This window comes from Loa loa (genome assembly GCF_000183805.2).
Source record: "Loa loa unplaced genomic scaffold supercont3.95, whole genome shotgun sequence".
NCBI lineage: Eukaryota > Metazoa > Nematoda > Chromadorea > Rhabditida > Onchocercidae > Loa > Loa loa.
In genome coordinates, this window is record NW_018108275.1 from 11969 (window position 1) to 25459 (window position 13491).

Genomic DNA, 13491 nt, shown 5'->3' on the forward strand with positions numbered 1-13491 from the left:
TATATATATATATATATATATATATATATATATATATATATATATATATATATATATATATATATATATATATATATATATATATATATATATATGTATATGAAACTATTATATATAAAAAATATATATACCTACACTACTATATATATGTGTGAAATGTTACTATTACATCGAGAATTTTCAAATTGTTATAATTCAGGTAACAGAAGCATACGAAGTTTTATCATCCGATGAAAAACGGAAAGCTTATGATAAGAAGTGCCAAGAAAATTGGATGCAGACACCAACGGGGAGTTGGCCGATGCAGATGAAAGTGAAAAAGAGCTTTGAGGATTTGGGATTAGATTACAAAACCTTCGAAGATTTTCAGCGTAGTGTGAATACTAGGTCAGTGGCATTACCAAATTCTTCTTATGGCTGAAAATTCCAATGATTTTTTAAATTCATCTTTCAGGAAACAACAGGCTAGACACGATCACTGGCAAATGCCTGATGAATTTTTCGCTCATTTCGATAGTCCCCGTGAATTCACTAATACTTTTCGTCCACGAACAGCAACTTATTTTACCTACAGTTACAAAGTCATCTAAATTTTCAAGATTTCTATTGTTATCTGGATATTTTGTAATAGCTTAAAGTACATCTTACGTTCCTGTATGCCGTGATAAATGACCACCTTCCCAAAAACTTTTTATCATGTTTCAAGATATGATAAGAGGTTTTTGGGGAGCCAATAATTTGCAGGGTTCAACAGGTAAGCCACATTAAAAAAGCTTTAATTATCACTGGTGCATGAATAGCGTTGCATGATTTGAAATGAAATTAATTCAGGATCCGATGCAGCGACAGCGTGAGATGAGAGAATGGCAAATTTTAAAGGAAATTGAAGAAGAAAAACGAAAATCTAAATATAAAACACCAGCCTTTATGGTGATGGAGGGGGAACGAAGAAAACAAGAGCTAAGGGAAAAAAGAACAACCAATATTTTACTTCTTGTTTTTGGATGTGTGTCGATATTAACCTATATCCGCTTAACGTAGGATACTACAATGCTGTAAACCGTAGAAAATATAAATATCAAGTTGAGATAAAGTTAAATTTTCTGTCCTCAAAACTTTTACAAAATTTTCTTCACAGAACTTCCGCTATTTTGTTGTCCAGTCGCATTTTTCTTGTCTTATATCATGCAAACAGTTACTGGTACCATCTTGGTATTAACTGGATAGTTTCGTATGTTTAATTTTATTATTTGCCCAAAGGACCTGCTGTAAGCATAGGCTTCGAAACCAGAAAACCCTACCTTTAAAAGCATGATTCACTAGGCTTTGTTAACAGTGAATCCCCAGTTGTTCCAGTGATACGTTTAAGACTTTTACAAGTTCTACTTTCTATAGTAGTATCATCTCTACTAGATATTTTGTTCAGTTTCGGCTCAAGTAATTCTACTTGGACAGAATACTGTTCAACACCACTTGAAATATAGAGTCTGAAATATGTAGCTTAGGCAATGTTCTCAAGCGAAACAAATCCACCACTCATGTAAGAGCAAATTTAAAATTTAAGGCGCTGAGGACAAAGTAACTGCATTCTCCCATACAACACCAGAGAAACCAAAATAGCAGTTCGCCAATCTACCGACAGATTCGCTGTAGAACGAATTCCCTGACTAGCACTTTTGATTATCCTAAACCTGCAGGCAGTCCGAATACTGGCTTCCCCGTGACCTGTCTATGAAGCTGCCTAAAAAGACAGTTTTGGAACGTCATATTCCCTAGAATGTTGCAACGTCACACGAAAAAATGATAACAAGGAGTGGAGATGGGTGTTCCGATACAATCGGTGCTACATCCAATGAGTTACAACGACAACAATGTACGTCAAAAAATATCAATGAATTTGAAAATTCTGGTCGGTGTGTCCCTTGTTCGTGTTAATAAAAGCACATATGAGTTACCGTTTATTTAGAGCTCAAGGATCGTCGATTTTATGCAGCAATATCATCACCGTTGATGTTCCAATGGATAAATGACAAAGTTTTGTCGCTGATGTATCAAATTTATGTAAATTCAGGAAAAAATAGATCAGAATAAACAAACACAAAAACAACCAATCAATAAATGACATAAAAAGCACGGCAATAACAGTAATATGATAATGGTGCATTTTCTCCAAAATATTTTTGGTTTCTGTGCTAGAACCTTTGCAACAGTCAATCCATTAGAGATCTTCGTCGTCATCTGGAAGTTCAGCGTTCGCGGCAGCAGCAATTTCTTGTTCGTACTGTGCAACCATTGTTGGATCCATCTGTACTTCAGGTGGAGCAAGTGCAGGCATTGCAACAAATTCTAGATTTGGGTCGCCTAACAATTTTCGGGCTAACCAGAGGAAAGGTTTTTCGAAATTATAATTGCTCTTCGCTGAGATATCATAATACTGAAAACAAATAAGGTAAATTCTATCATATTGAAACCACAATTTTTGTAACTGACATAAAAATGAACAGCCATATAATCCACAACACCAAGAAATGAAAAGAGAACTACCTGAAGATTCTTTTTCGATGGAATGTGATCGTTTTAGCCTTAACTTTTCTGTCCTTGACATCTACCTTATTCCCACATAAAACTATCGGAATATTTTCACAAACGCGCACTAAATCACGATGCCAGTTTGGAACATTTTTGTAAGTAACACGTGCTGTTACATCGAACATAATGATGGCACACTGACCTGAAATATTTTGTTTATTTGTCATAATTTGAAAGAGGGTATGAAATGTTCTAAAGCTGGTACGAAGTTCATTCTACATAACTTAATCCTTTAACAATCAATGTCCCAAAGTCCTGAAGGTTTTATCAGTGAAGTTTGCAAAAATATAGTCAAATTTCTAATCATGTGTATGGCAATTAGCAAATTCTCGGCCGCAAAATCCTTACCCTTTTTAAAGGATCACTTTGGAATATTACCAGACTGTAACAAAAATGAAAATGAAGTAAAGACAGTCGTCGTTGGTTGTCTCCAACTTCAACTTCTTACTTCCATCGTGTTTACATGCGCACATTCTTTTTCCATAAAATTACTTAGAACAGAATTTATCTTTATATGCCAAACGACAACATCCTATGTCTTATGAAGTTCTGAGAATCCATGAGAACAGGAATCCAAACACGACTAACTATATACCTTGTATATAATAACCATCTCGCAATCCGCCAAACTTTTCTTGCCCAGCTGTGTCCCAAACATTGAATCGAATCTGACCTCTGTTTGTGTGAAATATCAGTGGATGAACCTCAACACCCAATGTTGCTATAAAAAACCGTAGAAACAAAACATGCAAATGACAGGTGACCTTAAAATAGCCAAAGCTACATAATTATAAGTATGCATAAGATAAAGTGAACACCTACCAACGTATTTTTTCTCAAATTCTCCTGTAAGATGTCGCTTAACAAACGTCGTCTTGCCCGTACCGCCATCCCCAACAAGTACAAGCTTAAATGTCGGGATATCATCACCAGTTGCCATTATTTATGCTGCTACCACTGCAACGTTAAGTTGGATACAATTACAGATATGGGTAATACAGAGATACAGCCTGCTAATGTAATAACACATCAGTTACAACAGAAATGATTGTGAAACAAGGTGCGCAGCATGAAATTTCTGCAAATGTCAAGCTATATACTCAGCAACAACAGGGTTGAGTATATAGCTTAGCATTTGCAGAAAGTAGTATCAGTATATATATGGAACTAGCAGTGTGCTTACTCCACTAAAAAAGCATCAACTTAAAGATGAGTAACACAAAATAGAGGGGAGATTGTTACGATGAAGGTAAGACGATTTTAATAACACTTACACATAATTCCTGCAAGAAACCAGGTAAAATATCTTGCTATTATTCACAACTAATAAAAATTTCACTGAAGAAGAATCACGACGTGACTTTCCGACGTCTCATTGGTAAAAGCATCGTGTTATCCTTACAAGACTTACGTCCCCGTCCCATGAAATAATCTACCATCTACTGAATCTCTCTACCTGTCCACACTACCTCTAAAAATCCCAAACCCCACCTCGTAAATGCCATACAATCCCAAACTCCACAAATAGAAACAACTCGTTGCAAATCGTTAGTTTTTGGCTACTCGCATTACAACCTGGCCTACTAACAAACTTCGTGCAGAACGTTTGCACGGCCATATTTTTTGGTTTTTGCACGTCCCAAAGTGGCGGGTATTTTAGTCTGGGACATAGATGGGTGTTTTATTTACGATTCCCGAGTAAGCCGCCACTTTGGTCGCACTCTCCAGCTGTATTGCCTTCATCACAGCGAATGCAGTTGTTTTTGTGATGTAACCTTTTGAATGCTTAGCTATTCATGTGCTCTTCACGTGAGGTCACTAAAACACTATACATAAGATTAGTGGTTAGTGCATGTGAGATTATTGTAGTGAAGATATGTAAGACAAAGAAATGCCTACATTGAAAGAACTTCAAGGTATGATGTGGAGAGAGATTCTGAAACAAACATTAGTAAATCGATGTTTCATTTCCATGCAACGGTGTAGGGACGAAGGATACTAAGGGAGGGAGTAGAATAAAGCATTAGATTCATAATAAATATTTTATTTGATTCATCATTATATACAACATTTGCTTCAGCTTCAACTGTTATCGACAGGTTCACTTTATAATGTATGTTGTAGTAATGGGAAAATAAAGTTGTATTTTCAGAGAAAGGAAATGGGAAAGAAACAGAAGTCGATGAAACGGAAAGAATTTGACGTTGGTGTAAGTTCTTGCCTCGCATTTATTCATGTTTTCAATGAATTATGAAGGTACACAAGCAGTTTCTGTTTTAATTTCATGGTTTCAGGAGGCTCAGGCTGCAGGTGACTACTCCATCAAACCTTCTGAAAAAGCAGCTGTGCTAGATACTTCACAATGGCCGTTGTTGTTGAAGGTATGCAATCATTTGTAGATATGTTTGAGGGAGATTGATTGATATATGTAAGGCCTATTTATTCCCGGTATTGATTCCTGCTGATAATTCGACTTATAATTACTTTCGCCACTGAAAATAATGACTCTTCAAAACATATAAAATTCTGTTAAATTGTAAGCTGAAACATGTTCTTTCATGAGAAATCATTTCGCATCAAATTCTGTTCAAACTGATGGATTTCGAGGGCATTTATTCAATTTTTTGTTTTCTTCTGGGAAGTGCTTGTGGCGCGCAAATCTTTTCTTACGAAGTTTTCAGAATTTCGATAAAATGAATGTACGATCTAATCATTATACTCCACTTCCGGAAGGCTGCTCTCCGCTTAAAAGAGATATTAAAAACTACGTCTCTTCCGGTTGCATAAATCTCGACAAGCCAGCTAATCCGTCAAGTCATGAAGTGGTTGCGTGGATCAAACGAATATTGCGAGTTGACAAAACCGGACATAGTGGCACTTTAGATCCCAAAGTATAGCACTTTTTCCACAGATTTTTTTCTCGGATTGACTAAATCATTCCCTAGTAATGCTTCATAAGTGCAATTTCTGTTTTTCTTTAGAAAATATAACTTTGATTTGAGAATGCAGTCTACATCTTCTCCAAATTTTGAAAGTCACATTCCTATTGCACAACATTTCTTCACCAAATGAATAAAAAAGAAACTAAATAAAGTTTTTTGAGTCTACTAAATTGATTGAAGATCGCAAACTTCCAAAATCTTCACCACAAACTTATTATTTTCAGGTGTCGGGCTGTTTGATTGTTTGCATCGATCGAGCTACTAGACTTGCAAAGTCACAGCAGGGTGCTGGTAAGGAATATGTAGCTATATTTCGATTGCATAATACTGTTGAGTCAGAAAAAAAAGTGAGACAGGCTTTGGAGAAGTTGACCGGCGCATTATTTCAACGTCCGCCGCTCATATCTGCTGTTAAACGACAACTAAGGATCAGGACAATCTACGAAAACAGGCTGATTGAGTATAATTCGAATCAGAATATGGGCATATTTTGGGTTTGTCTTGCCGAATTCAAGTCATCGTAATTATTTAAAAAATTATAATCTACCTTTCTACATTCCCTATCTACTAAAAATACAATCTACATTTCCTCTCTACTCCCATCCACAGCAGTCTTCTTTCCTTGCGCACATCTCTGTTGGTTAATCGATCAATTTGCATCAACTGCATTTTAGTTATAAAATAGAGCTAGTTTAAAGATTTTTGATTTCAAGGTGAAATGCGAAGCGGGAACCTATGTGCGGACAATTTGTGTGCATCTCGGCTTACTTTTGGGCGTCGGAGGTCAGATGCAAGAACTAAGAAGAGTTCGTTCAGGTACGTTTTCAAGATTTCACGAAATTATTAGTCTTTTTTACGTAAAACCATTCCGTGATTTATTATTACATTTTTTTTTTTACATTTTGAGGTATTTTTGGTGAAAAGGACAATTTAATGACGATGCATGATATTCTGGATGCGCAATATCTTTATGATCATCATAATAACGATAGTTATTTGCGAAGAGTGATCCGACCACTTGAATCTCTCCTCGTGGGCCATAAACGAATCGTTGTTAAAGACAGTGCCGTAAGCACTTTGTTAATTTATTTTATTATCTCACGAATAAAACAAATGTCTTTATTTTTCCTTACTTTTATTAGAGTTATATTATAGTTCATCTTCATTAGTAATTTGATTGTCCCGTACACATGAATGCATTTCGGTCTCCCGAAAGAGTAAATATTCATATTATGAAATCTTTCCATTCAGTATATTTGTTTTTGACTTTCATTTTCTCCACATGCTAGCACATCCCATTGTATTGTGCCGTTGTTGAATGCTGTTCACCACTGTTAAATCAAATCGAGATATTCGAGTTTCTATTGGATGCATTTTAACTTTGTTTAAAAAAAATTAATATCATTTTGTAGGTGAATGCAATTTGCTATGGCGCCAAAATACTTCTGCCGGGTATCCTTCGGTTTGAAAATGGAATCGAATTGAATGAAGAAATTGTTATCGTAACAACAAAAGGAGAAGCCATTTGTTTAGGTCGATTCCTCCTTTTAATTTTTAATTCATTTATAACAATATTAGTTGTTTACATAATATATATTTCAAGTACTGCTCTTTTTGCTTAATACCGAAATCTTATTTTTGGGTTTAGCATTGGCACTTATGACCACATCAACTATGGCAGTGACGGATCATGGGGTCGTTGCAAAAATCAAAAGAGTGATTATGGAAAGAGATACTTACGCTCGAAAATGGTGTCTTGGACCAATTGCATCCAAGAAAAAGGCTATGGTCATTTACTTTCCCCTCACCATCCAGTTCTTGCAATATAAATGTTACCCGTTATTCTTCATTTAACTTTCAATCGAAAGGTTGCACGAGTCAGCCTCATAAATGAATGATAAATTTTATTCCAAAATATTCTCATGTGATTTTTAGATAAATCAAGGATTGCTCGATAAATATGGTAAACCAAATGAGAAAACTCCAGCTGGTTGGCGTTCCGCTTATTACGATCTTAGTGACACCATTTCGGGTAACAGTTGTATACAAACATTACTGGAAGGAGAGAAAAAGGATGATAAAAACGAGGTTTGTATTTCGCATTTCTATCAACAAGAGAGGAGGAGAGTATGCTAATTTGAGCGAGATATCAAATAATTTCACAACAACATGCCATTGTTAATTTTTTTTATTTCTCAGCGAGCAATATTTAATCAAAAATCATGCATTTTGAGGTATGAAGCATTAATAACCATCCCTCATTTTAATACGCTATTTTTCCAAAACACAATGTAGAAGATCGAGCTACTTTGAACTGGTATCATTTATATATTTTTCCTTTAAATAGTGGATACTACGGCTGGATGCTGCTAAGGAGAAGTAAATTTATACATCTGTTTATGTATCGAATTAAGATTGGACGAGTTGGTAAATAAAAAAAGAAAAAAAAATAAAAACGAAAATAAGAAAAATGAAAAAAAAACTCAGAAAAGAAAAATTAATAAGTTCTTAAATCTAGTTAGAATTTCGTATGCAATAAGTGCATACCATTTTTCAACGTTTTATATAAGAATCGCAACTCTCTAGGTCACGAATTTCAATGGAGCAGTGTAGCTCCACGACTTTGTGTTTTGTAAATGTTATCGTCCGCCTCGAGATACCCCATCAATAATAGTAGGACTAGCAAGTAAATTAGAATTACTGTCACCCATAACTTTTCTCCTGTAAAAAATTGAAAGAATAAGAAAAAAAGAAAAGGCTTTTAAGATTTCTCCAGAAGATGTACAGGGGAGAAAATGACCAATACTGTCCGATCATTTATTGTATATTATCCATAAGATAACTCTGTTGCAAGCCTTATGTCAACTGACTCAAAATTTTTGCAGCAATCAAAAGCGAAAGAAAGGAAAGAAGTAGAATCGTCAGATTCATCAAGTGATGAAGAAAGCGAGTAAATTGTAGAAATTCATTAATTCATTGTTGATTTCTCTTCGTTTCAAAATTTGCAACAACTTCTCAACTAAGGGCATTTAGTAATTACAATAAAGATGAGAATGTCACCATAGACGCTTTGGTTTTTCTGCATAAGTTTGTTTTGGACGAAACAAGGGAAGGACGTAAAAACCACGTAAAAATCGTGATTCATATCGTACGTAATCTAACATCGAATCAGTATCAGATTACATATGCATTATTCATAAAGCGATAGAAATGGGATATTCGTTCGTCATTCTATTCAATGTACATCTTAGGAAATCTGCTTTGGTGCTGTTGCTTTCTAGTTTTTCCAGGATGAAAGTTTCGCATCATGAATCCCAGAGCCTTTATTGATTTCCTTCAGAAAATGTCCACAACTGTTATGTCCTATGCAAAGTTTTCTCTTGTTTGTTGTCAGGAATTGTTGTCTATAAAAATATAAAAGTTGTGTGATGTTTGTTGCATCAACTGTGTTGTGCTGGTTTTCGATCAGAAAGTGATAGCTGCGTAGAAATTCTCTTTATGTAACCTTAAGAATTTGAAGCGCAACAAGTAATGAGCCCTCTTTGATCCAAACGTATGAAATTTAACTTATTTCATAAAGTAGGCTGTTCTATGCATACATTCAAAAAAAAACGACTGCAAGTAGCGATACCAAGCCTTTGGGCCTGATTTGCTCCTCAATAGTGCCAGAAGCTTAAACGTGCACTAATGCACCATTTCCCCACTTATATTACGTGAAAGCATACTAACATCCTAAGGACTCCAGAAATATTTCTTTTGTAGTTGAAATTAAAATTGGATTTTGAGAATTCTGTTGCATGTTTCTGCACATCACTTTTCCAAATCTTCATTTCGATTATTAGGCTTCAAAGTCCACGGAATCTAACACTGAAAGAACCGCTTCACAAATACAATTCAATCCTTGAAAAAAAAGGCACCAAAATAGCACTGAAATAAAGTTAACTTATCCTTTTCCAAATAATGACAGCACTCAGTTTTCCCCCACTAAATTTATACAATCTCTCCTGTCCTATTCATCCTTATTGTACGGATTGTCTCCCCTGTTGGACTTTTTTTTATCTGATAAAAATTGCTAATGAAAATAATACGGACATTCTGATTACAACCCCGCACTTCTACGACGGGCAAAAAGATCTTTAATCTTCCTAAAAGCTATATGTATCAGCCATATTTTTATCAGCTATTTCGTCCTCCAGTAAGCGAATTCTTCTCTCGTGTTGCCGTAGGATAGCTTTGATCTTGTTCAAATCTGATAGCACGTCTTCTACTGAATTTGACTGAAAATTAAATTCCCTGAATGAAAACTACTGATTTCATGGTAAATATTTAGGCAAAGTTTGTGATTGTAGTGTTTAGTCCGTACTAAAACAGTATTTCATAAACAAAGGATGGTATTGTATAACAGAAATGGCAACATCTATTGGTGAGTAACAGAAAGATTCTTTAGAAAGAGGACAGTGAAAGGTGAATTTACAGATCCCAGATGACTTTGAATCAATCAAACCAGATCTTAGGAGCAATTTCACCTTTCACTGAATTTTGCTGGCTATCGAATAGTTAGAAATGTTTGTGATGCAGATGATGGAATGGTATCAAGAAGTGGAATGTACTCCCGAAAACCGCAAACAAACCACAAAGATATAAAAGCGTGCCGATCAATCCAAAGCAAAGCGTCAAAACTCAAGGAGGCGGAGGTCTATTTGGTCGCTTTAAAACATTAAATAATGGTCGATGAAGTAAATATTTACCTCGGAAGGGCCACTCATGCTCTGTCTTGGTGAAACCGAATTACTGTGCATTTGTTGTGGCGGAGCAAGCTCTTCTCGATCCGGCTCCCGGTCTTTTGCTCGTTTGATACGTTCTAAATCAGCGGTTATTCTTCTCTGACCTGGTGTTGTCGCCGCACCATCTCTTTCGACATGCGATCGTAAGTGTACCTGGATACTGACGGAAATGTGGAAAAAAAATGAACACAATGTTTTATTTTAATTTCTTCATCAGTAACTTCCCATATATATTGACCTATTTTCAAGCAACTCCATGGTAATTACTGGAGAAAGCACCTGTTGCCGCGGTACCACTGCATTCAGCCGTTCTGGATTCCGTGCATTTTGCGGATGCTGTTCACGTTCTGGACCACTACTACGTTCTATCCTAACAATGCCAGTATCTTCATCAAGTGGTCCAGCAAGCATGCTTTTCGGTCTGGATTGACGGGGTGTCGGAGCTGGCTCCTCATGATGTATATCTTCGTATGATGGCATCCTCTGCTGCTCAGTCTGTGAGCGCGTTGCGACCAGTTCCTGGCTAGATACTCTTGTCACTACATTTCTTGCCGCTATGAATTTCAATGTTCTGCACAGTTTTCATTTAGAAGTAGCAACCAAAACAATAATCCTCAATAAAACAATTATTCAAAACCACACGGAAATTAAAACCTGGAAGGAAGATGAGCAAGGATATTGGCTTTTTTGGCTACTTGTACTTTAGGCTTAGCAACAGCGGCGTCTGGATTTACTGACACCAAGTTCGGAGGAGCATTTTGACCTTCGATAAATTGTTCTGCAGTCAATGCTGGTATGTGGCTCCGAGTATCTGGATACAAATCTGCCTGAAATTACAACAAATGTGAATTAATTTGCATTCCAGCCAACTTGTTTTATTGTTTATTGTTAGCTCATCTACTGAGCGCCATAACTCCCATCTGAAGCAAAATAAATCTTATTCTAGGGCTCTTCAAGACACACCAAAATAAAATGAAGTAAGATATACTGTATATTTTCTTAACAGAGAACTGCATCAAAAATTCAAATTAAGTTAACCAAGATATCCAGGGAAACCGTTTAGTAAAATAAATGTCAGTATAAAGATGTTCTGCTGCCTCTCCACAATTTGAATATGCTGAATTTTAAATGAACAAACCTGATACAAGTCGGATTTTCTCGGAACAAAAAACTGTAATTCGTCGACAACACCTTTTGTCGTCACTTTGTATATACGTGCAATTTCATTTTCGTTAGAATTGAGACCCAATTTCGGCATGAAAGCAATGCCACGTTGGGGTTCCGATGTAGTATATGTGTTGATATAATGTACAAACGGATATTCATTGTTCACTTCGTAGTACCGTATAGCACAGTCGCCCTGAACAGATGAGTGGTGCCAATAGCACAAGTTGATTTAATTAAACATTAAGTAAACAAAAAATTACCTGAGTCTAAATCTTTATAAGCTTCAGTTTTCTAGTATGCATTAGTGTACAAACACACTGAGGCAACTGTAAGCTTTTGTACCTCAGAACATGCCTTTGTGTTCCATCTAATGATTGCTAGTATCTATTGCCAAGTAACGTTATCACAAAGACTTACTTTGCCTGCTAGATAAATAAGGCCACTGTCCTCGTCGTACAGTGGGAATAGAACACCGTTACTTGTATCAAGCTCTTCTTGTATCAGTGGTTCATCCAGATTCTCCTGAATGTTTTAAATTGATGAGCACGATTTAGAAGAAATCTAAGATAAGACCTCAAAATGTGAAATATGTTTAACAAAACTGGAATTTTAGTAAAAGTGGGAAAAGGAACTCATATCAACCTGAGAGAAGAGAAAATAATTATGTCTAACTAATTCACTGCAGCAAAAACAGACTTGTGTTCGAAGCGCGTAAAGCCTTTCAGAACGTTTCGTGAAACCGGTAGTAAAGATTCTGCCGTCTTTGAGAAAGATTGCGCGTTGTGGTTTTACTCCTTCATGTCCATTACCCTGATGAAGAACCTCACCTGTATGAGAGTCAATTACCCGTATTTTCTTATCTTTACATGTTGTCACGAATCGACTTCCTAAATAGTAGATTTCAAAATGTCAGCTAAATTTTATCATAAGGAAGGAAACAAATACAGCATTTTGATTTTATTTTTTTCTTTTTTACAATCCACATTTCTTTGATATTTCTTTATTCTCTGTACTCAATCCAATGCAGATCCCAGCACAAATTTTCAAGATTCATTATCACACAATGATCAGGTTGATCACCATTTCCGAAATACTGTGATTGTGGGGAAGGACTGACAAGCTCCACGGAAGTATATAGGCAACAATTAGGAAAAACAAACCATCATAGTTGAAAGATACAGACCATATCATGTCTGGATGACCACTGATTTCTAGTAAAGCATCCCCCGTACCCACGTTCCAGATTAATAATTTGTTTTCACCACCTGAAAATATAAAAGCAAATATACACTTAAAAATAGTTATCACTACAGTAAGATAATCCCTTACAGTATCAGAAATGCTGGAAATAGAAACTTTTCAATAGGAAGTAATAGACGTCTCATTTCCTCACCCACACAGTTAACTTCTCAAAAAAGCTATCACCCTTCATTGATTAGCAACCAATAACTACAGATCCAAGCAAAAAATTAATTAGAGAGCTCAAATACCAGATGATATCCTATTCTAGCACTACAGAATTTACAGCAATTCTAATTAGCTGTTTACTGAAAATATACCAGCAGTAAGTATAATATTGCTGGCTGTTGGATGCCATGCTAATGTGTTCACGCGCTTCTGATGACCACACAGTTCAACCACCGGTTCGCTAATCGTGCGAATTAGACCATTTTGCGGGATTAACCATATCTTAATTATACGCAAGCTAATACCATATCTATATTTGTACAAACAATAACAAAATCATGCATGCATGCTGAAAATGTGTACATATATCAACTAAGCTGTAACGATACCTTGCAAGTAGTGTCCTCTGAACAGCTGGCGATAACATTATCGTTAGATTTTCTAAAAAAACTATTTTGATAATTTTTTTTTTCGAATAATTTCAATCAAATTTTCACTTTTTTTTCTTTCTCTCTTTCTCTCCCTCTCCCTTTCTTTTTTTGAAAATATTGGAAAACTTAAAACTCACATCATTACGAGCACTTCTACCAAAGAGATAATCA

The 13491-nt window shown here is 35.7% G+C and overlaps 4 protein-coding genes across 4 annotated transcripts in view; 2 read left to right on the plus strand and 2 right to left on the minus strand.

The window, feature by feature from the left end:
• Positions 1-1147, plus strand: part of LOAG_17570 (hypothetical protein) — a 1847-nt gene extending 700 nt beyond the window's left edge. The window contains exons 2-4 of the mRNA XM_020450230.1: positions 200-387; positions 455-581; positions 832-1147. Coding sequence (XP_020306117.1) covers positions 200-387; positions 455-581; positions 832-1041 — 525 coding nt within the window. The 3' untranslated portion in view covers positions 1042-1147. The remainder of the gene's footprint in view (positions 1-199; positions 388-454; positions 582-831) is intronic.
• Positions 1148-1954: 807 nt separating this feature from the next.
• LOAG_08002 (GTP-binding nuclear protein RAN/TC4) lies at positions 1955-3555 on the minus strand. Its single transcript, XM_020447588.1, has 4 exons — positions 3412-3555; positions 3185-3310; positions 2545-2731; positions 1955-2434 (listed from the first exon to the last, which is right to left on the minus strand). The coding sequence occupies exons 1-4, from the start codon at positions 3527-3529 to the stop codon at positions 2377-2379; spliced, it is 489 nt and encodes a 162-aa protein (XP_020302196.1). The 5' UTR covers positions 3530-3555; the 3' UTR covers positions 1955-2376.
• A 1178-nt stretch (positions 3556-4733) lies between these two features.
• On the plus strand, positions 4734-8959 carry LOAG_08003 (nucleolar protein). The gene is made up of 10 exons (XM_003143535.2): positions 4734-4798; positions 4884-4970; positions 5271-5480; positions 5756-6025; positions 6245-6347; positions 6439-6599; positions 6944-7064; positions 7180-7319; positions 7467-7619; positions 8417-8959. Exons 1-10 carry the CDS (start codon positions 4751-4753, stop codon positions 8483-8485), a joined length of 1362 nt encoding a protein of 453 aa, XP_003143583.1. The 5' UTR covers positions 4734-4750; the 3' UTR covers positions 8486-8959.
• A 642-nt stretch (positions 8960-9601) lies between these two features.
• Positions 9602-13491, minus strand: part of LOAG_17571 (coronin-6) — a 6934-nt gene continuing 3044 nt past the window's right edge. The window contains exons 3-11 of the mRNA XM_020450231.1: positions 13042-13171; positions 12643-12747; positions 12179-12369; positions 11900-12004; positions 11454-11675; positions 10970-11142; positions 10595-10838; positions 10280-10468; positions 9602-9808 (exon numbers count right to left, since the gene is read on the minus strand). Of these exons, the coding sequence (XP_020306118.1) occupies positions 9677-9808; positions 10280-10468; positions 10595-10838; positions 10970-11142; positions 11454-11675; positions 11900-12004; positions 12179-12369; positions 12643-12747; positions 13042-13171 (1491 nt within the window). The 3' untranslated portion in view covers positions 9602-9676. The remainder of the gene's footprint in view (positions 9809-10279; positions 10469-10594; positions 10839-10969; positions 11143-11453; positions 11676-11899; positions 12005-12178; positions 12370-12642; positions 12748-13041; positions 13172-13491) is intronic.

Bases quoted from the DNA above. Each gene is read 5' to 3' on its own strand.
- LOAG_08002 (XM_020447588.1), bottom strand. From the start codon at position 3,529: ATGGCAACTGGTGATGATATCCCGACATTTAAGCTTGTACTTGTTGGG. The intron at 2,732-3,184 runs GTATATAGTTAG...AAAATATTTCAG, and splicing joins AGATGGTTATTATATACAAG to GTCAGTGTGCCATCATTATG. The intron at 2,435-2,544 runs GTAGTTCTCTTT...ATTTGTTTTCAG, and splicing joins CATCGAAAAAGAATCTTCAG to TATTATGATATCTCAGCGAA.
- LOAG_08003 (XM_003143535.2), top strand. From the start codon at position 4,751: ATGGGAAAGAAACAGAAGTCGATGAAACGGAAAGAATTTGACGTTGGT. The intron at 4,971-5,270 runs GTATGCAATCAT...CGAAGTTTTCAG, and splicing joins AATGGCCGTTGTTGTTGAAG to AATTTCGATAAAATGAATGT. The intron at 6,348-6,438 runs GTACGTTTTCAA...TTACATTTTGAG, and splicing joins ACTAAGAAGAGTTCGTTCAG to GTATTTTTGGTGAAAAGGAC.